At 39.1% G+C, this 27,918-nt stretch overlaps 1 protein-coding gene across 4 annotated transcripts in view; it reads left to right on the top strand.

The window, feature by feature from the left end:
• Positions 1 to 23,736, top strand: part of CDC14B (cell division cycle 14B) — a 99,395-nt gene extending 75,659 nt beyond the window's left edge. Inside the window, exons 7-14 of one of the 4 annotated variants that reach the window (XM_032635299.1) lie at positions 979 to 1,041; positions 3,127 to 3,214; positions 3,500 to 3,730; positions 6,573 to 6,711; positions 6,884 to 7,043; positions 7,755 to 7,852; positions 12,755 to 12,899; positions 22,517 to 23,736. In XM_032635299.1, the coding sequence (XP_032491190.1) occupies positions 979 to 1,041; positions 3,127 to 3,214; positions 3,500 to 3,730; positions 6,573 to 6,711; positions 6,884 to 7,043; positions 7,755 to 7,852; positions 12,755 to 12,869 (894 nt within the window). In that variant the 3' untranslated portion in view covers positions 12,870 to 12,899; positions 22,517 to 23,736. Of the gene's footprint in view, positions 1 to 978; positions 1,042 to 3,126; positions 3,215 to 3,499; positions 3,731 to 6,572; positions 6,712 to 6,883; positions 7,044 to 7,754; positions 7,853 to 12,754; positions 12,900 to 17,461; positions 17,579 to 22,516 lie in introns of those variants that run through there. The other 3 variants (XM_032635300.1, XM_032635298.1, XM_032635301.1) reach the window with 3 other exon arrangements.
• Positions 23,737 to 27,918: the final 4,182 nt, after the last annotated feature.

Here is a 27,918-nt window from a genome sequence, read left to right as displayed (position 1 = left end):
TCTGTTGTTGTATTATTATGTATCATTCTAGTCCAAATATGACATATATTGGGTACTCCAAATTCAAAGAAATAAAATTCATCGTGGATTTGGTCTTGGAGTTAGGACTTAAGCCACTATATTTTATAAAATGAGGGGTTTTTTTGTTTGGTGTTATAGCCTTCTTATTTCTCATTCATATTTCAGTAGTTTACATTTTGCACACTGCGTTTGCAGAATCACCCCTTTTGAACCAAGAATACCTTCTTGATCCAGAATTGTTGCTTACATACTGTCTGGCTCAGTAAGCTGGGAGAACGGTTGTCAGAGGCTGCCAGCTTGTCCTTGTCTCAGAAAATAGATATTGTGCTTATTTTGCTTAGCATGGTGCTCTGCCCATTGCAACTCAGAGTGAGGCTACAGAGTAGAAGAGAAAATTCATATATTTTTCCTTATTGAAACAAGGGTTTTTCCCCTCAAAATTTAGCATTTTAGTGTTGATCTCTGGGCTGTCTTTAGTATAGGGAACATTAATCTTTTAATTCAAGACTGTTCAGAATTTGAAAGTGAAGATGTTTATGAAATGTGTGGGATTTGTTTGATATAAACCATATAAACATGGTTTCTTTCCTTTATATTATTTATTTAGCAACCATTGGGTTATGCATTATATTTGAAGCCTGAATGATGTTGATCTAATAAACTAGTAGGATTACTTTGAAGGCTTGATTATTTAGATGTTGCATGGATAGGATGACTGATGAAGGAAAATAAAAAATAAAATTTCATTAAAATAAATATTGTTATAACTAATTTTCCTGATAATGGAAGCATTTAAAAGACATAGCCCACCTCCTTTGAAAACTACTCAATGGAACATAATCTAAATATAAGAATGTTTTTCTGAGGTGCCTCCTGATACTTACTGTTAAGAAATTGGATTGGAAACTGTTTCCTTATTTGCATCTTTGTTATTAAAAGCTTTCCTTTGGATTTTAGGCAATGCAGTATGGCTTCCTTAATTTCAACTCATTTAACCTCGATGAATATGAATACTATGAAGTAAGTTTTCAAGGATACTGTTTTTAACTCTTTTATGCATGTTTTACTTCCAGAAGTAGTATTCTTATTTTTTGAAAAATCAAACAATTTAGATGTGTGTAGAGTGAAAAAAACTCAAGTCTTTTTTTCTCTTATTCCTATTTCTGCAGTCCTAGTTCATATTGATTTTTGCATTTGATACATCTTTCCAGAGTGAATGAGTGTGCTCTGGCATTTTTCTTTAATTTTTAGTTTAAATTTTTTTTATTATTGATGACTTTCATACAGTGATTAAATGAGATAATGTTTGTTAAACCCTTAGCATAGGAGCTGATGAAATGAATAGCCATTATACATCTGATTAACTCTGGAAAATATTTGTTTTTGTCAGAACCTATTGTTTCTGTGAAGTCAAGACACTTTTGGATGCAAATTACAAAAAGTAAACACAAATGGCTTAAATAAAGTGGGGAAAATTTATTGATTTACGTAAATAAAAAGTCCAGGAGCTAGTGTAACTTCACTCATGACCAGATTCAGGTACTCAAGCACTTACCAGAAATTGGGCTGAAGCTAGCTTTGTTCCAAGGTCAGTTCTCCCCAGTTGGGATAAAGATGGCTACCAACAGCTTTGACTTACCCGTTTGATTTACCCAACTCATTGGAAAATAAAATTCATAGCTCCAGCAGAAGACTCTCGAACTCCTCCCCTTGGCCTGGCTTAGATCATGTCTCTAGCCCTGAACTAGGTTGTGTTTTTGGTGAGTGTGGGGGATGAGTAGGTATAGAATACTTTGGCCATCACAGCAGTGGAATCGGGTCAGCCCTATCAAATCATACAGCCCAAGAAAGGTGGGGTGGTGGGGGCACAGAGAGGAGAGAGTCCAGGCAGGCAAAACCGCAGGTGTCCTCTATGTTTTTTAATGTGTATTTTTTTTTAATGTGTAATTTGATTCTACCATTCTACCTTCCAAGTAGATAATGAGTAAGATGTTATGCTAAAGGTCTTTTCCAGCCAAGAATACTTGTGGAGTCTTGTTTTTTTTTTATCTTGCTATAGTTATCTTGAGCAGACAGTCTCACTAATACTGGAATGATTCCACAGACAGCACTTTATTCAGCAGTATCTTGAATCCTCAGATAACTGTTCTTTCACAATCAATTTTTAAAATAACTATTATTTTAAACTCCTAAGTATAACTGAACTATTTTATAGATAAATTGGGTTAATAGTTACTACTAGTCATTACTGTGATGTACCAAACATATAAAAGCATATTGTGTGATTCATTAGGCCAACCCTGCCTTTACTTCTCTGTAATAGCAATACATTTATAAAGTACAATACACATCAATATTTATTTACCATCTTAACTACTGAATATAATTGAATTATTAACACCATTTTTTGTGCTTCTCCTTATAAAATTAAACATGTAAAATAAAATATACTTTCTCTTTTTAGATAAGCAAAACTAATAAAAACACCAGTTGGTATTCCCTCAGTGTAGCACAGTGATGCCTTTATGTGTTTTTTACTGAGGAGTAATATAGGTGCTAATTAGCTTCCCTCTCGCTAATGCGGAAACTGCAGCATTGCGGGAGAGTAGCAGGGTCACCCACAAATGTCTTTTACTTTCAGTGAAACTGCATTGAGACACAGGGTAGCTACAGACCACCATGGTAGCTTTGTTTAGTCTCTATAAGTATTTTTAGAAATTTTGGATTAGTGTTTTTCATTGATTCCACAATGCCCATTTTGTCCTGTTTTGAATAGGAATTCTCTGAATTCAGGATGTATCTTACAATCTGTGATGCCTGTGATTCAATGAAATCTATCACACATTTCTCATTAAAAACTCCAAACTTCTGGTTTTACTTCAAAATCAGAACATGTGGCAATACTTGTCCTCATTCCTGCTTACATCTTTTAGCTTGGAATGAACTCATCAGTTCCCTTGGCTGATAATTAAGTCAAATAAATCAGTTTTGGGTTACTTGCCTGGCCTGTAGATCTTAAGGCAACTCTTGATTTATTTCTTACCTGTTCTTAGGTACACATATACATACACATACATTGATCTTGTTTTGGTCTTCCCTTTGCAGAAAGCAGAAAATGGAGATTTAAATTGGATAATACCAGACCGATTTCTTGCCTTCTGTGGACCTCATTCAAGAACCAGACTTGAAAGTGGTATGCGAATACGTGGGACCAGTGTAGTTTTGTTATTAAAAGTATCCATCCAGTATTTTCTTTTAAAAGAGGCCAAAGCTCGACTGTCTTCATTAAGTGTACTTGGACATTTTAGCACATCATTCTGCCTGGATTTTAACTTTTTAAATTTATTTTTTTCACAGTTATAATCAAACTGGTATTGAATCCCCAGTCCAGATACTGTTTCCACCCAGTTACAAGTGAAGTTGTTATCCATTGTTTTCTTTCTGCATTTTACAGCATCTGGTGAATTTCTTTATATAGGTTACCACCAACATTCTCCTGAGGCTTATATTCCGTATTTTAAGAATCACAACGTTACTACCATTATTCGTCTGAATAAAAGGATGTATGATGCCAAACGCTTTACGAACGCTGGTTTCGATCACTATGATCTTTTCTTTGCGGATGGCAGCACGCCTACTGATGCCATTGTTAAAGAATTTCTGGATGTTTGTGAAAATGCAGAGGGTGCCATTGCAGTACACTGTAAAGGTATGTTTCTAGTGTTGGTTAAGAAATGGTGGACGTGAATGTATATGTGTGTAGAAACATACCATACTCGTTTAGATTATATGCAAGGACACATGAAGATGCCTTTGTTTTTTATAGAGTGCTTTTTTTTCCTTTTGTGATTTCCTTTTTTTTCTTAAAACTACTTTATGGGGGTATGACTGGCATAAAAAGGCTGTACATATAAAGAATGCTTTTAAAACCCTAATTTCATATGGAAAGTATAGTAAATTAAGTTGTATTCATGGGTGATACTACAAAGGCTTATCACATTCATTTATTCATCAAATATCTATTCAGTGCCTACTTTGGTAGGTTCTGGCATATGTCAGTGAGCAGAGCAGACTCCAAGAGCTTATCTTTTGGACTTTATATTCTAACAAGTTGCTAGGCTTTCAGCAGCTAGAACAATGCTTGGCACTTAATAAATATTTATTGAATGAATGTGTAATAACACATTGTATGAATGTACTAGGATTTATTTAACTTTTCTCCTTTTGTTAGTTAACTAAGAAGGCAAGGGATACATTTTTGTTAAGAAAAATCCAACACTGGGGAGAAGAAAAACTAAACAGCAAACCTGGGGAATATCAGAAATCTAATCTTGAGAGTTCACACATTATAAGATTCAAATGTCCAGTTTTCACCAAAAAATCTCAAGGAATACAAAGAAACAGGAAAGGATAGGTCATTCAAAGGAAAAAAATGAATCAACAGAAACTGTCCCAAAGAAAGACCAGATGGTAGACTTACTAGGCAAAGACATTAAAACAACTGTCTTTTCTTGTTGTTCACCACATGGCATGCAAACATCCCTGATCAGGGATTGAACCTGTGCCCCCTGCAGTGGAAGCTGATCTCTGCATCACCCTCAGGGTCATACTAACCTTCTTTTGAAGGATGAGCCATGCTTGCAACCAGTCACCTCTGTTGTCCAGTCCTATATAGGATCCCTGAAACGTAAAAGCCTTCCTTTATTTCATCCTGTTTCTGTCCCCTTTAGTCCAAACTGGCAGTCTTCCAGTGTAATCCCATCAGTATTTTTAGCTTGTGCCAAGATGGCTGATTAAATCCATGGGTAATATCTTTATGGAGCTGATTTTTCAATCATACCCTTGGTATCCAGAACACAGTTTCTCACTTTTTTCAAAATGAATAGGCCTAGAATTTTCTGAATGTTTAGTTTCTCGTTCCTTTTTGCTTAACAATTACTTCTTCAATTCATCTCTCTCTTCTCACATCAGTCAGGAGAAACCAGGCTGCACCTTTAACACTTTGCTTATGAATTTAAATCTCCTTTGCTAATTATCCAAGGTTGTCACACAGAAGTTCTACCTTCCACAAAGCACTAGAACACAATTCAGCCAGGTTTTTTTTGCCACTTTCTAACAAGGATTGCCTTTCTTCCAGTTTCCATGTGATTCCACTGGAATCACCACTAACGTCTGTATTCCTCCTACTAACAGCCCCTTCAAGGCAATCTAGGTTTTTTCTCTCTCTTTTTTTTATTTAACATCTTTATTGGAGTATAATTGCTTTACAATGGTGTATTTATCTAGGTTTTTTCTAACATGTGCCTTAAAACTCTCCCAGCCTTTAGAATTCCAATGCCAAAGTCACTTCCACATTTTTACATAATGTTTCAGTAGCATGCCACTTCACAAAATCTGTATTAGTGGGATTTTCCCAGAGAAACAACTAGTAGGATATATATATAGAGAGAAGGAGATTTATTATAAGGAATTGGCTTATGTGACTATATAGGCTGGTGAGCATAAAATCTGCAGTGTGGACTGGCAGGCTGGAGACCCAGGAGAGCCAATGGTGCAGTTGAAGTCCAAAGGCTGTCTGGTAGAATATTCCCTCTAACTTTGGGAGGCAAGTATTTTTGTTCTGTTCAGACTTTCAACTGATTGGATGAGGCCCACACACATTACGGAGGGCAGTTGGCTTACTCAAAGTCTACCAATTTCATCCAAATACACCTGCCAGGTTGACACATAAAATTAACCATCACAGGAGGTAATGATACTAGTCTAGACGAGAGTAAAGGAAGACAGCAGGAATAGAGTGGGAAAAAAAGTCCACGTGCAAATAGGTATAAAAGTAGAGTAGAAAAAACAGTTGGATGAGGGAGAAAGTACAAGATTTTAAGCCTGTAATTTTGGAAAGATGGTGGTTCCATTAACTGAAAACCCAGAGTATAAAACACTGCACTTACTGAGAATCATTGCTTAGAAAGTGATTTTCAATCTTGGCTAAACGTAGAATCATGTGAGGGATTTTAGGAACCTCTGTGTCCAGGCTGCATCACATACCAATTAAAACTCTCCAGTTGGGCTTCCCTGGTGGCACAGTGGTTAAGAATCCACCTGCCAATGCAGGGGACACGGGTTCAAGCCCTCGTCCGGGAAGATCCCACATGCTGCGGAGCAACTAAGCCTGTGTGCCACAACTACTGAGCCTGCACTCCAGAGCCCACGAGCCACAACTTCTGAAGCCCTGGCGCCTAGAGCCCGTGCTCTGCAACAAGAGAAGCCACCGCAGTGAGAAGCCCTTGCACTGCAACGAAGAGTAGCCCCCGCTCACCACAACTAGAGAAAGCCCGCACACAGTAACAAAGACCCAATGCAGCCTAAAATAAATAAATAATAATAAAAAAAAAACAAAAAAACTCTCCAGTTGATTGTACTGTGCATCAAAACATGAGAACCACTGTTGAGGGGAGCAGAATCATGGGAAGCTTTTTTAAAAAAATCCTACCTGCCCAACAAAATTCTGGAGCACATGACACCAGGTCTCATTGGTTTGTTTCTTTTCCTAGCTGGCCTTGGACGAACAGGCACTTTGATAGCCTGCTACATCATGAAGCATTACAGGATGACAGCAACCGAGGCCATTGCTTGGGTCAGAATCTGCAGACCTGGCTCAGTGATTGGACCTCAGCAACAATTTTTGATGATGTAAGTGGATGGAGAGCTTTTGTAATTCCTCAGGAACGCACGGGTCTGGAAAGTGATGGGAAGTAGAATTTTCCTTAGGCTCCAGTAACAGCAGATAGTCTAGTAGGAGAAAGTTGTTTGTATGTATCTTTCTGGAAGGCTGTATTTTGATATTGTTACTTAAATACTGTAGGAAACAGGCAAGCCTCTGGATGGAAGGTGACTATTTTCGTCAAAAGTTAAAGGGTCAGGATAATGGAAAACACAAAGCAGCTGTCTCAAAACTCCTCTTGGCTGTTGATGACATTTCAATCAATGGGGTCGAGAATGAAGACAAGCAAGAACATGAACTGGTAATCGAACCACCCCCATCACACTGTTGTCATTGCTTTAAGTGCTGTTGAGAACTTTTTAGGGCACGGAGAAAATTGTAGATACAAATAATAAAGCACATTTTGAGGGATTATCATCACACATTTTTTGTACTTATTACCCTCTCTAGAAACTTTTTAGTCAAAATAGTTAAAACAAGGTTATGTGTCCTTAAAACTAAAGTTTATTTTTTGTTTACTCACAAGGCACTGGTGATAAAAAGAGGTATGTGAAGTACACTCTTTAGATGGACCTCGTGACACCCCTTTCCCCCATTTTTTTCCTATTTCATGGTAGCTGATTTAGGGAACCAATTGTTCTCAGATGGGAACTTTAGAGAACCAAGAGTTTAGGGGGTAGCAGTACCATATTAAGTGGTGGTAAGAAGATTGTGGATTTTAAAAGAGAGTGTTTTCAATACTGAAAACCCATTATGCCTCTTCACTGTCAAAATGTTTTATAACAAGAGTGCTATTGGGTTCTTTGTCTATGAAAGTCAACTTTTGGTTGTCTTGAATTGTGTCCTGTACCTTTATTTTGAAAGCAGCAAAATATTTTAGAGTTCTTCAGAATGTTGAAGTATATTTATGTGTGTCTGTGTATGATCTATATGGGTAAATGTAGCTGCTGTGCTTCGCTGCATTAATAAGTACAGCTTAAATCATTAGCTCAGTGTTTTTCTACTTACACAGTACAGTGATGATGACGAAATCAATGCAGTGACACAAGGTGATAGACTTCGGGCCCTGAAAAGCAGAAGACAATCAAAAACAAACGCTATTCCCCTCACGTGAGTCTGATTTCCTTCGTGTGGTTGTAGTTATTTAATTCGTGTGTAAGGTCCTTCATGAACATTTTTTCCTGTACATTTTCTCCATGGTTGCATGCCCATTATGCCACTTTGAAATGAATATCTACTTTATTTAAAATCTAAGGGTGTTGCCTAAGAAGCTCTTAGTTATCCTTTGTTTATCTCTGTCTTGTGTTGCAACCTCGCTAGCTCGTATAGATAGGAAAGCACTATTCCGAGTGATTTTTCTCCATGGATAATAACTGTCGACTAAAAAAATATCCACAGCCTAAAAGTTGAGAGTTATGTTTCATTTGGCGGAAATTTTTAGGACTTGAAGAAGCCCGGGAGGCAGCATCTCAAGTTACCCTGAGAGAACTGCTCCAAGGAGGCGAGGAGGGAGCCAGGATATAAAGGAGTTTTGCAGCAAACATAGTTTGAATGTCAAAAGATTACCGTTAATAAGAGAAAACAGATTCTGAATGTCAAAAGATTACTGTTAATAAGAGAAAACAGATATCCCAAGTTAAGGAATTTAGCACTTTTCTATGTATGGGAAGATGCAGGAGTCTGGGCTCACTGAAATCCTTCCTTTGATATGCACCTCAGCTCTCTGGGGCCAGTATCCATGCTGAGTTTCCTCAGAGCTCACCGTGGGGAGTGGGAGTGGCTGAAGTCTGATGGCTGCTCGATGGCAGGTATTCTTTCCTTCCTGAGTTCCCTCAGGGCTCACCAGCTCATTGTTGCCTTGTGGCTATAATCACTGATGACCATGACATCCTTTGTTTACTGCTATGACACACAGTATTCCATTTCTCATAAACATGTTACATCCTCAACAGAGTGACAGCAGATTTAAACTGTAGAATAACTGTAGATTTGTCCAGAGTTATTAAAATTGTGAATTTCTTTAAATTTACTACCGTATTACACATAATTTGTTTTGATATGGTAAACTTTAATTAGTGGTGACATGGTGGCTTAATGTCATTTTATTTTAAGTCAACAATGAATTGATTAAACTATATTTTTGTATTAATTTTTCGTTGGAAGAATTTTTCAAGTTACAGAAGAAGGTTTAGTATGGAGATAGGAAGTTTTATAGTTATTGGGTTGTGTGTGTGTCCACTTATACTTGCTTCTGTAAGTGTTAGTTGGGATTCAATCTCATGGAACGTACAGGATTGTTAGAAAGATATGTAGAATCAAAAACTTGACCATTGTACTTTTTTTCTAGGGTATTCTTTTTGTGTGTGTGTGGTACGCGGGCCTCTCACTGTTGTGGCCTCTCCCATTGCGGAGCACAGGCTCTGGACGCGCAGGCTCAGCGGCATGGCTCATGGGCCCAGCCGCTCCGCGGCATGTGGGATCCTCCCAGACCGGGGCCCGAACCCGTGTCCCCTGCATCAGCAGGCGGACTCTCAACCACTGCGCCACCGGGGAAGCCCTCCTAGAGTATTCTTTAGTAGATGCTCCCACCTATACCAATGGATTCCTTCCTTCTAGTACCTTTCATTGTGGGGTGGGTGTCAAATTTTGCATCGCCCCCCTTTTTTTGGTGATGGAGTTAGGTCATCTTAGTATTCAGTAAGCATCTTGTAATATGGCAAGGAACTATGACATAGTAAATGGTTATGGCAGAGAAGAACAGGCCTTTTTAATTTAAAGTAGTTCTTCACTGGTATCTTCTCATAATCTTAAAATCCAAAGTAGAATTACACTTAAGGGATGTGTCATCATGGGCCACTGCCTTGGGAGATTCTTAAAAGACCCAAGGTAAAGGAATGAGTTTTCCAAAATAAAATGCCATGTGAATGAAAGGCATCAGTATTGATATAGGCATTAATTAAGCATTCTCTTTGCTGTTTAGTTGTGCATTCAATCAACTAGAATGCTTTAAATAATTTGTTTAATTCCAAATGCCATTTTGTTTTAAATTTCATTATAAGTCTTCATTTAAGGTCTTAATGGGTTTTTTTTAGGTACTATTTTTTAAATTAGTTTATTTTTAATTTATTTTATCTTTGGCCGTGTTGGGTCTTCATTGTTGCGTGCGGGCTTTCTCTAGTTGCGGCAAGCAGGGGCTACTCTTCATTGCGGTGCACAGGCTCTAGGCACACGGGCTTCAGTAGTTGTGGCACACGGGCTCAGTAGTTGTGGCACACGGGCATAGTTACTCCACGGCATGTGGGATCTTCCTGGAGCAGGGCTCAAACGCGTGTCCCCTGCTTTGGCAAGCAGATTCTTAACCACTGCGCCACCAGGGAAGCCCTTCATGGTCCTTTTTATTTAGAAATAGTATAGTCCCTCCAAATAATCATTCTGAAGCCAATATTAGACAGGAGGAAATAGCTAGTGCCCTAGAGCAGTGCTTCTCAAACTTCAGTGTGCATTTGAGTCTCCTGGGAAGCTTGTTAAAATGCAGATAATGATCAGTGGGTCTGGGGTACCATCTGATTCTGCATTTCTGGCAAGCTTCTAGGTGTTAAAAGATGCTACGGGTCCAGGGACCACACTTGGAATCACAAGCCCTAGAAGATGGATGATTTTGTGGGCTGCTTTTAGTCATGTCCAGGTTTTTTGTTCTGTTTTTAAGAATCTTCAGCATCAGTTTATTTCTCAATAGCTTGTTGCCTTCTGTTCAAAAGTCAAGCTGGGAGTCGGGGATGGGAATTCTCAGTCAAAGGTTCTGGAGTTCGATAGGGCTTATAGGAAATTTTCTTTTGTTACTCTGAGTCTGCTATCTTGTGAATATGTTTTATAAGAGTTCAAATCATTTGATGCTCCTTTCTAGAAAAATGAGACTATAAAAGTCTCTTCCATAGCTCATGGATTTGTGGAAACATAAAAGAAAACAATAAATGTAGACTAAAATTAGAAATATTGCTGGAAACCAGAAGATGACACTAGATGCTATGACATTTATCTTGGTATGTGAGGTTCCCTGGGATGGTAGTTGATGGATGGCTGAATGATAGTAACTAGCAAAGACCAGTGGAGGAAAGACCAGCCTCTGTGCTATCCATTTGCTTTGTTATCTATTTACACCCCACCTTACCCTAAAAGGAGTAAAGAACAGTGGCCCTTTGCTCTGAAGCACTCTTGGCATTCTTGTCATGTGTTAAAACAATCTTTCTTTTTTTTTTGGCCACGCCTTGTGGCTTGTGGGATCTTACTTCTCCTATCAGGGGTCGAACCTGGGTCCTCAGCAGTGAAAGCATATTCCTAACCACTGGGACTGCCAGGGAATTCCCTAAAACAACCCTTTACTTGGTAAAAGTTAAAAAAAAAAAAAAAAAAAAAAAAAGCTAGCTCCAGATTCCCTTTAATTGTAATTGTAATCCCCCAAACAATAGAATAGTCCCCAAACCACCCTCTTCCCATACACACAATTATGCGTAAACACCCTGGGAGACTTAAGATTAGTCCCAGCAGATTTTCCTTCCTTCTCCTTCCTTATCCCTTCCTGCTTTTTCAGACCCTCTTTGCTGTTACAGTCTTCTCATTTTTGCTCCTATTTGTAGCTCTTTTGGCCCTAGAAGAGGAGGTCAACTGGAGATTTCCTTTCCTTCCCAAGTGTTTGTTGTTATTTTAGAAATATTTAAAAGTCCCCTGAGAGAGAGTTTGCAGCAGCAGCTTGGGTTGAAAAATCTAAATTCAATTCCTGCCTCCTGATTTTGACCCATCTGTCAGCGTGGACATGTTATTTTGCTTCACTGTTGGTACTAAGCCAGATGAAAATGTTAAGAGGGAAAGTTAATGGAAAATACATGAGTACTGGTGATTCTTAAAAGAAAGTTATAGTACGTAAAGTAATCCAGTCATTGGTGTCTGTTTTACAGTCAATATTTGGGGAGAATTAAGTGTTAGAAATTGTAAAATTAGTAACTTTTTTTTTTTTTTTTTGCGGTACGTGGGCCTCTCACTGTTGTGGCCTTTCCCGCCGCGGAGCACAGGCTCCAGACACGCAGGCTCAGCGGCCACGGCTCACGGGCCCAGCCGCTCCGCGGCATGTGGGATCCTCCCGGACCGGGACACAAACCCCACGTCCCCTGCACCGGCAGGCGGACTCCCAACCACTGCGCCACCAGGGAAGTCCAGTAAAATTAGTAATTTTGTCAGAGAGCTTGTCTGATCCTGACTACCATGAGGACAGGAAATTATGTAGCACCATGATCTTGAAGTGATCTTCAGGACATGATGGCAAGTATATTATCGTCTGTGCCAAAACAGGTTGGGTAGATTTTGTAACTTCATCCATGCTGCCTATTTTTCTGCATTGTGCTGATGATTTCTGCTAGGTTTATTAGGGACAAAGGAAATGATGCATGAAGAGTGGAAGCACATCCTATGGGAACAGGTAAAAATACAGATATAGTTAGCCTTGAAAATCCCTTAAAACCACCTTTAACAGTACAGTGTAGGTGGGTGTGTTTCATCGTTGAAAAATAATTCTCATGCCAGGAGCTTTACTAGAGGAACAAATGAAAATCTATAAAGCAGACACATGCCTGTGTCAGTTCAGGGCTTTTTTTGTTTGTTTGTCTGGTTGGTTTTGCCTCCTTTTTCTCTGTGATTTGGTTTTCTGTGTGCATATTATGCTTTTTGAAGAATTTCAACCGCATAGCTACGACTCTAATCTCAGTATCATACAATTAAGTTGACATGGGGTAGTTACCCAACTAGAGATTGGGTCTAACCTTTCTTTACCAAATATCAAATCCGTTTAAAACTGAAGACAGCATTTTTTTCCAACGTAAAATGGCAAAATTTGATCCCTGTTTCCTGCTCCTTTGCATCGCAGGGTATCTAAAATTCACACGTGGCTTTATTTATTTATTATTTTATTTATTTTGGCTTCCCAATTTGAACATCTGTTCTTTCCCCTTCGCCCCTTTCCAGATGTTCCCTAGCTGTGCTGACCTCTGCACTGTGTAGTGTTGTCATCTGGTGGATTGTTTGTGACTACATTCTCCCCATCCTGCTATTCTGTCTCGATGGTTTAAGAACACAGTAGCCATCAGGACCCTTGACAGATAGCTGCTGTGTAAGTGTCCCATTCCACTTCTCTACTAGCGCTCACCTCTGGTGTCCAGTGTGTTTCCCATGATGCATGTTTTTCTCACTATCAGCTCTTCTAGCTTTGTTGATTTGCCTTTTTTCAAAGGTTCTTATTCTGAATCTTTGCACTTCATGGGTTGGTGGCAGGGAAGGAAGTCTTCTCTGTTACTTTCATACCAGGGATATTAAAAGTAACACGCTTCATTTAAGATGTGCTTACTCTTAACAGATTTTTTGAAATAGCGATTTATGATGACAATGACGTAGTTTCTTTTTCTTATCAAAAATGTATAGTTAGTTTGGGGTAATTGGGGTGGTTTTCTTTCAATCAGTTGTCTGTACAACTTTCCTCTGGTTTTCTAGAGTAAATATTTTTAATATATCCTTTCCAATCTAGCAAAAAGAATTTTCCCGCTGGTTTTCTGCTGTTAGTAAAGACTTTATTTTGTAGCCATGAGGTCTAGTGAGCATTGCATCCTTTTTCACCTCTGATTCTGCCATTGTACACGGTGCTCTCTCAGCAGACACCTGCTTCCCTAATAAATATTCTGTCTTGAGTATGCAGAATTTTCTCCTCTACCTCGTTTCACTTCCTCCCCTTTAGGGAATACAGTTAAGTATAGTTTTCAACACTTGGTGTTGAATGAAAATAGGAAAGCAGAGAAAACTGGAGTCCTTTGTTTATGTTTGTGTTTCCACATGACAGTCACTGTGCTCCTTTTTCCTTCCCACTTTCCTTCTTTCCCAAAAGTAACCAGAATGCTTTTATTAGGTTAAGAGAGGCAGAATTTGTATTCTCTTGATATCTTTCATCATTAAATGAATACCTTCACAGTGAAGAGACTCCTTTTCTGCAGAAGAATGTGACAAGAAGCTTTCCCGGGAACATGTAAGACCAAGAGCACAGAAAGGAGGGTGTATCCTGTGAGACTGTGGTTCACCATTACCCTCTTATGTCTAGGCTGCATCCTTTTTTTCTCTGAAACATTTTCTTTAGCTCAAATTTTAAGAATTTCTTGTCTTGTTCCAACTTGGACTTGGGGGTTATAAAGGAATACAAAAGTGCCTTCTAGGATCTCCTCCAAAGTAAAATTCCATTGCAACCAACTCTAGTACTTTGTGGTTCATTGAATGTTTTCAAATGGCTAGAAAAGATTTTTAAAAACTAGCAGATGCCATTCTTTTCGAAATTAAGGAAAAGCTGCTTAACATGAACCTATATATGACATTTAAAAAAAATCTCATTAATAACAAGCTTATTACATAGGCACATATACTATGTTTCTGATACGGATTATCCCTTTAGGTGTTTTGTTCCTTTACTTCTCTTACGGAGCCTAGATTTCACACATTTGGACTCAGGGCCATCACACACTGCATAGATTTATCCTTCTCAAACTATTCCGAGTGGCAATTTCAAACAGGTGGAGTCATTGCTAATGATGTTTAGGCGCTTCATGATTGTATTATTTTTTGCAGGGTAAGTTTAAAAAATGGTCTCTATCAGGCTCTTTTCTTTTTAATATTCTATGTAAGACATAACGTTTTTTGTTATTACTAACATTTGCCATTGTATTTCTAGCCCAAAGCAGAGTATTCACTTTAGCCTGCCCTGATTAATTTGGAATTTACAGAAACAAAAGCCTTCAACAATAACAATAATTTGAACAGATATAATCCTTATAATTATCCTTTGAGGTGACTACTCATGGGCACTGTTGCTGACATTCACCTCTATTGGCTGATGATGTAGCATCACCAGATAGGTTGTTTCCTGGCATGCCTGGAGAGCTTCCCTATAACAGCACTTCACACGCTGCTTCAGACCTTTTAGACAGTGGGAAAAGCATCTCTGCAGGTTGCAGGGCCTCAGGCCCATCATTTTGCAGGCTCTTTTTGTATCCGTGGTGGACAGCCAGTGTAAATAGTGCATGGCTGCACTGATGGATTCTCATCTTGGAATGAACATTTATTTTCAAAGTACTTTGTGACTTGATAGGTGAGAGACCTGGCTTTTCAATTTTTTGCTGTGCCTCAAGTTGCAGATATCTTTGTATCCAAAATCGGAAAATATTGGGCCTCAAAAGATACTGCAGAGAAGAAAACGAACTCTAGTATGGGCAAGAGATAGAAGGTAGGACTGAGGGTTCTATCAGGAAAAGATGGAAAGGAGAAACGACATTTGCTAAATGTCCTGCAGAGCCGTGTGATTGGCCTAGTGTGCAAGGTGGGGGGTAGTGAGTTCCCACATCCCTGTGGCAGAGTGAATACTTCACACGTTTACTAGCTTCACCCACCTTAGGGTGTTAACTTGTAGGATATCTCAGGTAATAACTAAGTGTAGTTGCTGTGTTTCCTTCCCACTTTATTGACGCATAACCTACAGATGTAATAACTGCTCTGTTTTTAATGTAAATAACTGGTGACCTGAATCAGTCACCAGTTTGCATTCCAAATCTCTAGCATGCTCTCATTTTCAAAATTGCACATAAATTATTAGCTATTAATAGTATATTACTTCCCATGAATTGTTTACACTAATTTTATAGAGAAATAAGTACTTTTAAAAAGATGTTTCCTATCAGCCTAAAATATGATTTAGCAGTAATTTCTTGTTTTGAATAGTATTTAAACATACTAGCTAACTTAAGAAATCAGGAGGTAAATTTCCTAAGCAGGCAATGTATATTGGCTCTTGTTTTTTCCCTCATATTAATGATTTTACAGTGTGATGGTTGATACTTTTGACCATAAGTGGCCTCAAATTATTTGAAAAGTAGTTGTTGTATTTCAGAAAAAAGCCAACAGGAGTCTCATCTTCTCCATTTGTAAAAAATGGAGATAAAACTCATGAACCTCACTGAGTGGGTGAGAGGCCTCGGGACAGTAGTGGCAACACCAAGCCCTGGGCCTGGGCCTTAGAAATAGCAATGGAAGCATTGCAGTTTGTTTCCGTTTTGTTTTGTTTTTTTTAATGAAAAATTCTAGATTCACATTCTTAACAAGGACAACTAAATATTTCCTCTTCACTTTATACAATCAGAAAGAATTTAAAAATAAATCCTTGTTTTCAAGGAGAGAATTTATATGCCAGGGCAGTTGGTACCCTCTTCGATAATATAATTATGTCTGCATATACATTTTCTATTTTGTTAAAACAGTCAGCATTTAGGGGTGATAAAACTTTATCAGAAATCCTGAATCAAGCATTGGCTCATTTACCCAGGATCAGTTTCCCTCAGTGAGATTGAAGGCCTGATTCATAAGGCTTTCAGAAATGTTTCTTGGATAAAGAGAAACAGCTAGGCTAGGAGTTCCCCTCCCTCAGCCTTCTACTCCTCTCCCCCAAATGGCTCGAAAACTACTGACCTCCAGACTTCTGCTCTGGTGCAGTACAACCCATTGTTTTTTTAATGATGAGAAGTTAGTATTTTACTAAATGTTGAATATCCTATGGTTTGAGTAATATTAAGATTATAAGAATTTACTACATTTTAAGGACCTGGCTTTGGTTATTAACTAATGTGGTGTTAACACAGGCATAGGAGGTAGGACTGGCTGCTAGTTCGTTGTAATGCTTTCTTTTTACGCACGAGCTGGGTTCTCATAAGTTGTTGTTGGCTATCTCACCTTTATGTTTGGATATGAGAGGAGAAAGCTTTTTAAAGTATTTTCTCTCACAGATAAATAAAAGTTGAGTATATGTAGATGTGTATGTATACAGTTCAGTGTTTTAGTCATTATCTCTTGAAGAAAAGAATTGCTTGTAAAATTTTTTGGTGTTTTCTGCTGTTGTCCCTCTGACAATTCAGTGAGGAATTTTAAAACACCCTCTACTTATGAACAGGTATTCTGTGTGGGCTTTATCTGAGGGTGTTCTTTCTGATTCATGAATTTGCCTCCTGGGCAGTCTACTCCCATAGGTCTCAGTTCTTGGAGACGTAGAGAGTTTAATTAAATCAAGTTTCACAAAATTTAAACAGCTTCACTTTACTCGTACTGGGTGACTTTGTAAGTGGTTGTAAGCCAGCCCCCAAAATTCTGTTTGAACATACTTTTAAAATTTGAAATGTTATAAAAAATTACTGTTGATTTGATGTCAATTGCTTGTACTTCCAGCTCTGAAGAGTGAATACTGTATATATATTTATATTCGTATTCTTTAGAATTTGGGGTTTTTAAATGATTTCTTGTTTTCATGACTAGAATTCTGAGAATTTATTCTTACTTTGGGGCACAAAAATTTGTCTTACTGATTGATTTCTTTGGTGTGGGAATCGCTTGACATGCCAGGTCATTTCATTTTCCAAAAGCAAAGTTCTTTGGTTATCTTTGTGTAAACCTTCATAGGGAAATGAGATGCTTTATTTCAAAAGACCTTGATGTAAAAGTGTGTTTCAGATTCTTTTTTTGGCAAATGTGCTTATGGAAAACCCTGTCCGTTCTCAAGAAAATAATTTGCACTAAAGTGCAAAAATGCCTTCCTCTGTCAAGTATTTGCAAATCGCTTCAGTGAATATAATGTTATCTTTTTCCAACTGTTTTCAGAGTAATTCTTCAGTCCAGTGTTCAGAGCTGTAAAACATCTGAACCTAACATTTCTGGCAGTGCAGGCATTACTAAAAGAACCACCAGATCTGCTTCAAGAAAAAGCAGTTTTAAAAGGTGAGAAAAGAATCCGACTCTTCTGAAATGTTCTAAGCATTGGTTTTCCAGTTTAATCTTCTGGAGATAGAAATGAAGACAGGAGAAAGCAGAGTCCCTGTGGTAGGAAATTAATCAAAAATGTTTCACTTGTTCATCATCTAAGAAAATCTGGACCATTTTAATTTGGGGTTTTGTTTTGTTTACAGAGGTGATTCTCAACCCTGGAAATGTGGTCTCTGGGTCATGATATGGGAAAGTTGAGAATGCTGTACTTCTAAGTTCTTAAATTAAGAATTTCCAAAGCTCTCTGTCAGGACTTGGAGGAAATCTTTCTGTCTGTATATCAGATCCATCATAATTGGTGGAGAATTAGTTGTAAATAAGTGTGATGGTGGAAAAATGAGAACTCCCGTGAGTTTGGGATCCTTCTTTACCTAGCGACTATCCTCTTGGCCACAGTCTCTATATACCCAAGGGCGCTAGCCTTTTCACTTTCTGGCCCAGCATCTTTCACTTCCTTCATTAATAGAAGCTTTCACAAAAAATTGGACATGTTCTGTGACCAAATCCATTACTCACCATTGTTTTTGGATGTTTATCATGAACTGAGACATTTCATTTTTAACATATTACAAAAACAGATCCCCTTTTAGGGGAGAGCAGATTGCCCACTTCCTATCATCTCAGGAGGCATAGGCAGGCAGGCACCTTTTTTGTGTTTTGTGTTTGTGTATCTTTGCCTTGAGCTGGCAACCCGTGCGGTCCTGGACAGTACCGTGCTCAGGACACAGTGTTGTCTTATAGAGACCACGAGCAAGCTGAAGATAACCTGAACCAGACTTTAAAACGTCCTTCACAGTTTTCCTTGCTTCTTTTTGGCTTCCCTGCCCTCAGATCTTTGAGGCTTTGGGCCTGCGTTGACCTTCAGTGCTAAGATAGTCTCCGGTGCAGTCCCACGGCAGCCTGTGTCCTGAGGGACTCACTGACAATCTAGAGAGCTCTGTGTGTTTTGCTTTTGTAAGGAACTGTTCCATTCTGCCACTCTCCTCCTTTGCTGATTCTTTTGTACAGTTTTACTACAATCTTTTACTTGCCAGAGAACGTGATAGTGCCTCAATACAAGTATTTGAGAATTGGGCACTGACTCCTGATTTTAGGGTTCAAAACTTTTCATTAGAAAGGTATCAAATATTCATACTCTTTGTACTCTAATTCACTGAGAAGAATATTAGAGAAATACTGACAGAAAGTCAGATTTAGGTACATTATAACATAATATCAGAAATGTTATTTATAATAGTAAGAAATAGGAAATGATTGATGAATTCCGCCAAATGAATCGAGAGTCATGTTTTCAAAGGAAAGTTAATGACCTGGGTTAATTGCTCATGGAGCAATAAGTGAAAAGGGCTACACATAAAAATTATGAAGTATTGCTCTAATTTTGTAAATGTAAAATATACTTTATATATATATATGTGTGTGTGTGTAAAAGTGTATAGATGTGTAAATATTTATAAGCTTAAATATTTATAGATGTGGACATTTCTGTTGGATTGGCCAAAAAGTTCGTTCGGGTTTTTCCGTAACATCTTACCAAAACACCCAAAGGAACTTTGTGGCCAACCCAATATATATGTAGAGAAGTAAGATAAAGGAAAAATATGCCGTAACGCTAACAGTTCTTCCAGTTGGTAGGGCATTTGGGGATTTTTTTTCTTTCTTTCTATCATTTTCTTTTTTTCTAACTTTTCTATAATAAATGAGGGGAAATGTGAGTTTTTTAAACTTTGACACTTTTATGGAAATTAAATTATTAAAAATTCAAATAAAGGGCCTGCTGTTGATGATAGTTAGACATGTTTTGAATGGACATATTCTTTTCAGACTTTTATCACAGCCGGGTGTGTTTTGCACATTTAATTCTGCTTTCTGCTTTTCTGGATGGCGCTCTGCAGGTTTCAGAGGAGTTGGCTAGAGTCCTGGAGCCGGGACTGCACTTGCCCGGTCATACCACGTTCCTCTTAGGGTGTGGCCGTATGGTAGTTTTTCCATCTAGGTCTTGTCTAGTGATCTAAACTTGTGCTTCTCAGCAGAGGTGGTTCCTGGTTGCGGTGAGCATCTGCCTGAGGTCCCTGGACTTGTTGCTTTGAGGGCTGTAAAGTAGAGTTCAGACTGAATAGCTTGACCAAATATTGAAATGGCCCAAAGAAAGCAGTTTTCAGGCATTCGGGATAGTGCTGAAAACCAAAAAAAACTTCTTTTAAATTCTGAAATGGACTTTCAGAGATTTGGAGGGGCAAAGAAGTAAAACAGCGAGAGTTAATTGGGCTTCACAGTGCTTCTAACCATGCCCTCCATGCCGGGTCTCCTTTACCTCTTTCTGGGCTTTGACCTGTGTTGGCATAACCTTAACTGTGACCACATACAGCTCACCAGAGAAAGGCAAATACGTTATGCACAGGTTCCGTTCCCTGCTTCTAGGGAATAACGGGAGTCAGCACCCAAGCTGTAGCCTGAAGTTTTTGTCCTATGGGATAGTATTCGTTTGTGGTTGGAGGGTAGTGAGAGAATTAACACAATTGTACATAATCTGATTCAGGACAAAATAATATGAGCTAAGATTATTGAGTAATTTTAAAGTATTGAATAGAAATCTTTTCTTTGAACAGCAGTACACCACACACACACACACACACACACAAAATAGTACACCGTTTTTGCACCGTTTCCATGTACATTCATAAACACTTGCAAGGCGCCAGGGTTGCCAGTCTGCTGTTACTCCCATTTGTGAGGCCTTCTCTCTTGCAGGTTGATGTTGTGTGTACGTCATCATCATCATCTCTATTGAGCCATAGAGCTTGACCTTTCATTTCCATGTTCTATTCTACTCTTTGAGGCTTTCCAGGATGAAGACCTCACCAACATTCACTTTCCATTGATTTGGCTCTTTTGATTTTTGACAGTTTACTGAGAGGCTTTACATCTTGGAAGAACTTTTCCACAAACATGTTAAAAGAGCAGTTATTTGGAGACTGAAAAAATATGAGTGTTGTCATAAGTATTTGTTGTTGGGAAGAATTGCCACCATGTTTCTCTCATGGCAGGTGACTGATTATTCTCCCATGTATCCATTGAATATTAGCCACATCTAAGCTTAAATCGTGGGTGACAAGCTCTGCTCTGGCACAGCTGTGGCAGTTCGGGCACGGAAACACTGGAGTGTCTGGTGGCGGATGGGGTGCTGAGAAGAGTCTGTGTAGCACCTTCCTCATCCCCTTTCTTAAGTCCAGAGAAGTAAATTAATGGGCTTCTACACCTCCCACTTCCTGTTAGAGCTAGAAACCCATTTTAATGTTTCTGTTTTAATAATTAATCCACTGAAGAACCAGCTAAATAGAACTGGCCCATTTTTCAGTGTTGTTGTATCAACTCTGAAGAGCTCCCTGAGAATGGGTCTCGAACATTTCATCATCGAGCCTCCGATTGAGAACGTGTAGCCACCTCATTTGATGTCATTCAGTTCGGTTCATGTCTCTACACTGCTCACCCATTGAGTGCATGTTTCTGTAAGCTTATACTGTTTCTTTGGGGCAGTCTTTTGTTTTTTTTTAAAAAATTATAACTTCATTTGTTTTCTAAGAAAACTGTCATGTATAAGTGCCTTTTTTATTCCAAGTTGCCTCATTGGGAACCATCACTTTCTGCTCCACCTGCCAAACCAAACCAATGTTCATTGCTTTGGGGCATTTTGTACTGAATTATTCATAGTTTGGAGGAAGATAAATGCTCAGGCTCTTTCTTCAGCCTCTGAAACCATGAGTCTCTTCACAAGCCCTTCAGTTGGCGTAACTACATTTAGGACTTCGGCTTTTTAAGACTTCTCATTTGTGACGTTTGCCATCATCATACCTGTCACTGCTTCTTCTTCCTTAGAGTCTCAGATCTCAGTGTCTGTTCCATCACCTCTGGGCTTTAATTCTTTGTCATTGCCATTATGTTTAAAAACTATATCACTGTAGAAGCCCCAGAATGTTGTATCTAGATACTCTTTTATGCTGGTTACCTCTGTTCCTTTAAAATATTAATCTCCCTTTGAAATTTCAGATACTTTCCCTCTTGGCTCCACCAGCTAACCTGGACCTTCACACTCAGTTCTCTATTGGGGTCTCGGAAAACTAAATGTTTGATTCAGATGAGCTGCTCTGATAGAGCACCGTTATCATCATGCAAGTGAGGGTCACCTCCAGTTTGGAATTGGTTTCTCTCTTTTCTTTTGCTTTAGTTGTTCTCTGAAAGTTGCTATTTAGTTGAAAGTTAAAGTGATCAGTTGGGGAAGGAAAGAAAGGAGGTAGGGTGAAGATCAATGTAGGTCCATTATTCACGAACAGAAGAGGGTCGGCGGCTGTCCCCTTGCAGCTGTGCAGCAGTGCGGAGCAAGGTGGGAGCAGGTGCGGGGGTGCCTGCTGCGCTCTGCTAAACTGGAAACTGCGTGCTGTGCCCCAGCTTTTTCTGTGACCGACTTCTGGCTTTGGAAATAATCAAGTAACACTTCTTTATCTTTTCATTCTTTCCACTTTTCCCACAGCCTGATTCCTCAGAGGGAAAGAAGGAAAAGGAATGCTTTGCAACAAATGCCCTTAATGGCATTATGGTACTCTCATTGCTCGGCCGCTTTTGCACTCCCTTCTTTTTTTATTGTTTTTCTATTGTTTTTTAATTTTTTGCAGAACTGAACCTTTTTCTGCTCTGCCTCTTCTCTCCTGTTTGTCTTTACTTTATGGTTGATATTGTACTGTCTTTTCCAAAGTATCTGTCATTAAAGAATTATACAAAGTGTATACTTTTTAGCATGTCAATATTTTTATTATGTTGCCTTCCTTGTCTTTGATAACTACATATGGGACACTTAAAAGCCTTCATGGTAAAATCCTTTTTTTTTTCCCCCTGTAGTCCCTCCATTTCAAGGACTAAAACAGTCTTGCGTTAAGTAAAAACCTGTGACCAGAACTTGAAGGAAGACTCTAGGAACAGAAAACTACAACGGGACTTTAGCACAATTTATTTGGAAACAAAACAGAATTGCAAAAGCCTTAGCTGCTTTCCACCTAAGAAGTTTATTCAATGAAGAAAGTGTCCACTGGAATTTAAATAACTACATGAGTTTGGGTACAAGTGAATGACTTGAAGAGGGCCCAACTCTCCTTCTATAGAAATGTCTTTAACAAAAAAGCTGTTGTAAATTAGTCTCAGGTGTAAATATCAAAGCCCTCTGTTATCAGGAGAGCTGACTAGTCTGTGTGGTGCACGTGTGTCCCTGTGATGGCAATCATTTTAGCTGCTGGCCTTCAGAAGAATTGAGGGTCTGATGGAGGTTTTTTACTTATTTATTTGCTGTTCACCCGGTGTCAAAATTTATAAAGATAAAACAAGCATTACTGAAATGGTACTTTCTGTAATTTGATACTATTTGGTTTAATCATCTTCACTTTAGTATTTGTAATACTGTTATAATGTTAACTCTGTTAAGTACCCAAGCTGCTTGTCTTCCACCAAAGAGTGCTTTATTAACAAGAATCTGTGAAAACCACATTTTTGAAGGCTGTTGCATGTTGCGGTACTTTGGTAACCTAAAACTTTCAAGAGAATGTTAATAGTAGCTTTAGAAGACTCAGGAGGAGAAACTGGCTTCAGAGTTGGAAGACTGTTGTTAAGTCATTCGTTTGTCATTTCGAGACTGAAGAATGCCAAGGCTGCCCACTATTTGGTTGCCCAGTCAGACAAATTAAAATCATATTTCCTTCCATGCAGGAAAAAACCCCACACTGTTGGTGTTTCCCCTGGAAACAGTGATCCCAAATAATGGTGACTTTTTTAAAAAGTTACTTTGTTAGGGTCTTTCTCTGTAGCATTGTGGATTTTTTTTTATTATGTGAACGACCTAAGGCCATTCACACACCCTTTGGTTTCAGTGACAGTTATTCCTATCTGGATTTCAGTTGTTTGTAAATAAGAAACTCACTGTTGCCTTTGGTTAGGGAATACAACTAATAACTCTTTGCAGAGTGCCTTCTCCCCTCAACCCCACAGAAACACAGCAGAGTCTGTAATGTAAAACAATCACAAAACAGAATTTATTTGCTGCTAAAAAAAAAAAAAAAAAAAGTGGGGCCCAAAAGAAAAAACTATTTGTAATCATCTTGGTTACCTCCATAAGAAGTGAATGGTTTAGTTATTGCTAACCAGTGCTTGCCTGTCCTAGTTTGGAGAATGGGGAGATGATACAATATTAAAAGGCAAAATGCCTTCACGTTATAAGATGAATGAATCAGGTCAGTAGGCAATTCCATTTTTAAAAAGCTGCCTTTTTAATACAAATATGAAGAACAAGGAATGGTTGGAATAAACAGATTAAAGTCTGCTAATGCAGAAAGTAATTAGAAGACGGTGGGTCTATTTTAGTATTTACTCTCTTGGAGTAAATTGTAAGGTTGCCTAGTTTTGAGGGGAGATGGAAGATGCCATTGTTTTTGGCCAAACAAGCATTTGTTTGAGGTGCTCCTCACGGCATCATGAGGGCCATGTCAGCTTTTTTCTGAGGACTAGACCTCAGAAAAACAGTGCTTTTCTATCCCTGGAAGTTCATAAATATAAAGACCTACTTACCTGAGGGAAGACAGCTCTTCATTAAGCTTTGAGTGGGAGGGGAAACCTTCTGTTTGCTGTGTTGGTCTGGGAGATGCTACTAAATATTCAAGCTGTGCCCAGGCATTAAACACTGAATTCTCAGGGCAACTCTTCTTCCCTTTATACTTTTAAAGGCCATCTCCTACATAAATAATCCCGGTAGTTGTGAAAATCAGACTTCCGTCTGAACCGTTCTTGCTGGTCAGAACAAGTAAATGTGCCGTCACCCTCACAGTGAATAAGCCATTTGGTGTCTCTTGGGCTTCAATGTACCTTTTGTTTTACAAATTGCCTTTTTGTGTGGCTGCTCAAGTTTCCAGCCAGAATTGCTGTCACTGTGGTTCTTTCTAAAAATCCTTGTATTTGACAGGCTCACTGAAATTAGTCATAGCAAACTAGTCATTTGTTAAAGAAGCCTTCCTTGGAACACACAATTTGGGATAGTGTTTCAGATGGATTGTATACAGCACAGTGTTAAATGTACTGGGGACATCTAGAATCTAGGAAGTCTCTGGATCTGATGGATGGAAAGTTCTTCCTGCTGTGAATAAAAGTAGACTCTTCCCCCGGCCCCCAACTGAAACTTTAACATACCCAAGAATCTTCTCAGATTCTCATTTTTAATTTGTTATAGAAGATCTTGTTGCTATGGAATATGAAACAGGGCATGTCAGATGGAGAGATTTCTTTAACTTCAGAGCCTTAAATAACTTTGAAAGTACACCAAGACAGTTTCCATTGGAATTAAAATTAGAAATGAATATTTTTAGGTGCCCTTGAAGCTTTCTGGGGACTCAAACCATCAAGAGTTAGGGACAGTCCAAAAGAAGGGTGGTCTGCCAAACTGGGTACCTTAGACATATAGACAGACTTCCATTATGTAATGCTACAGAAAAACTAGAAATCCCTCTAACCTGTCGGTGGAGAGGGACGGATCCTGAGCAGTGCCTCACTAAAACAAGCAGCCTTACTTGTCAAGATGTAGCTGCATCTAAGCGGCCTGCCACTCTTCTAGTCTCCAGAATTTTTCTGCTGTGAACTCGATCCTCTGAGCCTGTCCCCCACCCACTTCCTTCCCTGCCCTCCTCCGCCTCTCACAGGGGTGATTTCTACCTCTTGGGCCCCGACAAGATTGAAGGAGTCCCCAAGTGTTCTCATGAGTCCCCAAGTGTCTCCCCGTGGGTGAACCGTTTGGACCATCTGTTGTTCTGGGCCGCGTCATGCCAAGAGCTCCGGGAGCCCTTCCCTTGCTTGACCAGTGGGCCTTGCGTTCCTTTGATGTTTGTCAGAAAGTGGCTGAGCTGCTTCTCTTCATACAGCTTTTAAAGTGATTATTGCATTTTGGAAAGCAGTGCTCATCACAGACAACTTTAAAAACATGTTTTAATTCTTTCCTAGTTCTTTCCCACCGAAACTGTCCTTGTGGGGCTAGCTGCTGCTCTTCCTTTTCTCCTAAATCTGAGTATTCGCCATGTCACTAAGTGGAAATACTACAGATGTGTTTAATTGACTGGACAGTTCACCTAATCTGTGTAGGAAATTACCTCCTTAATTGCCCAGTAGAATTAACTGTCAGCAGGTATATTCATCTGATTATATTACTGCAGTTTTATATTAATGATTTGCAGACTTTTATCTAACCTGCACTCATGTATAGATTATTAAAACTTTTAAAATGTAACTGATGAATCAGTATTGGATCAATCGTCGTCTTGATTTTTTTAAATTAAAATGTATATTTCTAATCATATTTTATAAAGCTGAGAGAACTAGTTGAATGAATGTTTATTTTCCTGAAGGTATTTTTAAGATAAAGCTTCATAATGGCATGTAAACTTTGCATATCTATATAGTTTGATACATATTGTCACATTTGTGTATTGTAACTGGTTTTATACGAAATGTTGAATAGTGGAAATTGTATAATTATAATCATGTAATTAAAAGTATTAACCAAACAGCCTTTTGAGTTTTTAATTCACTTATCATTCTGAATCATGGTAGGCAGTATAAAGTGGATGTAACCCTCTGTAGTATTAGTTTGCTAGGACTGCTATATACCAAAATACTGTGATCTGGGAGGCTTCAACAACAGAAATTAATTTTCTTATAGTTCTGGAGGCTGGAAATCCAAGATCAGGGTGTCAGCAGGGTTGGTTTCTTCTGATGCCTCTCTCCTTGGCCTTTTCTCTGTGCCCTCCAGTCCCTGGTGTCCCTCTGTCTGTCCTCCGTTTCTTATAATACGAGTCAGGTTGGATTAGGATCTATCCTAATGACCTCATTTTAACTTAATTACCTCTTTAAAGCCAGTGTCCCCAGATACAGTTAGTTACATTCTGAGGTAGCGGTGGAAGGGCTCCAACTTAAGAATTTGGGGGTATACAGTTTAGTCCGTAACATCTTCCCCAGGATAAGACAGTAAGCAAGTGAGGGGGCTCCTGCTAAGAACACATTCACACACACCCACTAACCAGCTCAGACCTGCAAAGGTTTGACTTTTCTGGAAACCGCTAAGGATAAGACACAAGTAGGTCAGGCCCTTAGCGTCTTGTAGGTTATATGCACCGTAGCCCCTTCATTTTGCCTGCCAAGGTCAGGATTAAAGTGCTGAGTAAAGGGCAGGACCAGTGCTAGAGCGCTTCACATCCCAATGTATAACCCAGGATGGCATCCACAGTGTTAATCACCTGCCTTCCCTGTTGGTCTCTTGCAGGGCGGAATCCTAAAAGACCTAGCTGCCCACACCATCATGCAGAGGTTGTGTCTAGGTTGTAGGAGTCTGTCAAGGAGTGCTGTCCAGTTCCCCCAAGGAACTTAGCTTTGATTTGTGCTAGGATATGAGTTTTCAAAGTACAAAGCAAAGGGATCTGTCTTCTCACCCCTATCCAAACTCCTCCTGCACACCACTACTCGCAAAGAGCGATTTCCAGGCTCTGCAGCGTCTGCCTGCCCCTCTGTGGTTTACCCTGAGACCCGTGCTGAATCGTGTGCCCTCCTGCTGACCCACTGGAGCTCAGTTGGCATGGGCCAAGCAACTCAAGGTACATGAGAGTGTGAGAGGGGCAGGCTTGGCAGCAAGGCTCTGAGGCTTGCAAGGCTCTGGATGAAACCATAGGGCGTGTCTGTTTCTCGTGGGAGCAGCTGTGGCTTCCAGGACTGTGCAGTGTGGGCAACCAGCCTCTGAGACCCCGGCCCTGTAGATTCTTGGTCTCCTTCTCTGTTGTTGACCACTGTCCAGTTTTCATTTACCACGTGGACAATTTGCTAAATCCCTCTGCTTCTGTTTCTCAAGTAAAATGGGAATAAAGAGAATTCCCACCTTAACAGTTATAAGGAGAATTAAATGGGATAATACAGCATTTGGAAAGTGCTTAAAACGGCATTTGGCACACAGCTTTCAATAAATTAATTTTTTCATACATTTAAGGTAATTTTCTCTAGATAATTAGGTAAAGACCAATTTTTTGATAGCAGATTATGGTCCCTCAGTATCCACTATTTTTGGTACCTGTAGCATAATTCCATGTAAGTATAATGGTGTAAGTTTTTAAAGAGGTCAGACTATTTTGACTTCTGAGTCTCTTGAGAGTGGTTTGTTCAAGGCAGAGCAGGGGCATAGTTAAGTAGAAAAGGCCCCTTCCTGAGGCCCCATGAGTTTATTTAAATAG

This window comes from Phocoena sinus, chromosome 6 (genome assembly GCF_008692025.1).
Source record: "Phocoena sinus isolate mPhoSin1 chromosome 6, mPhoSin1.pri, whole genome shotgun sequence".
Lineage (NCBI taxonomy): Eukaryota > Metazoa > Chordata > Mammalia > Artiodactyla > Phocoenidae > Phocoena > Phocoena sinus.
The sequence above is the reverse complement of the archived record's forward strand: the minus strand, read 5'-3'. Positions and strand labels throughout refer to the sequence as shown.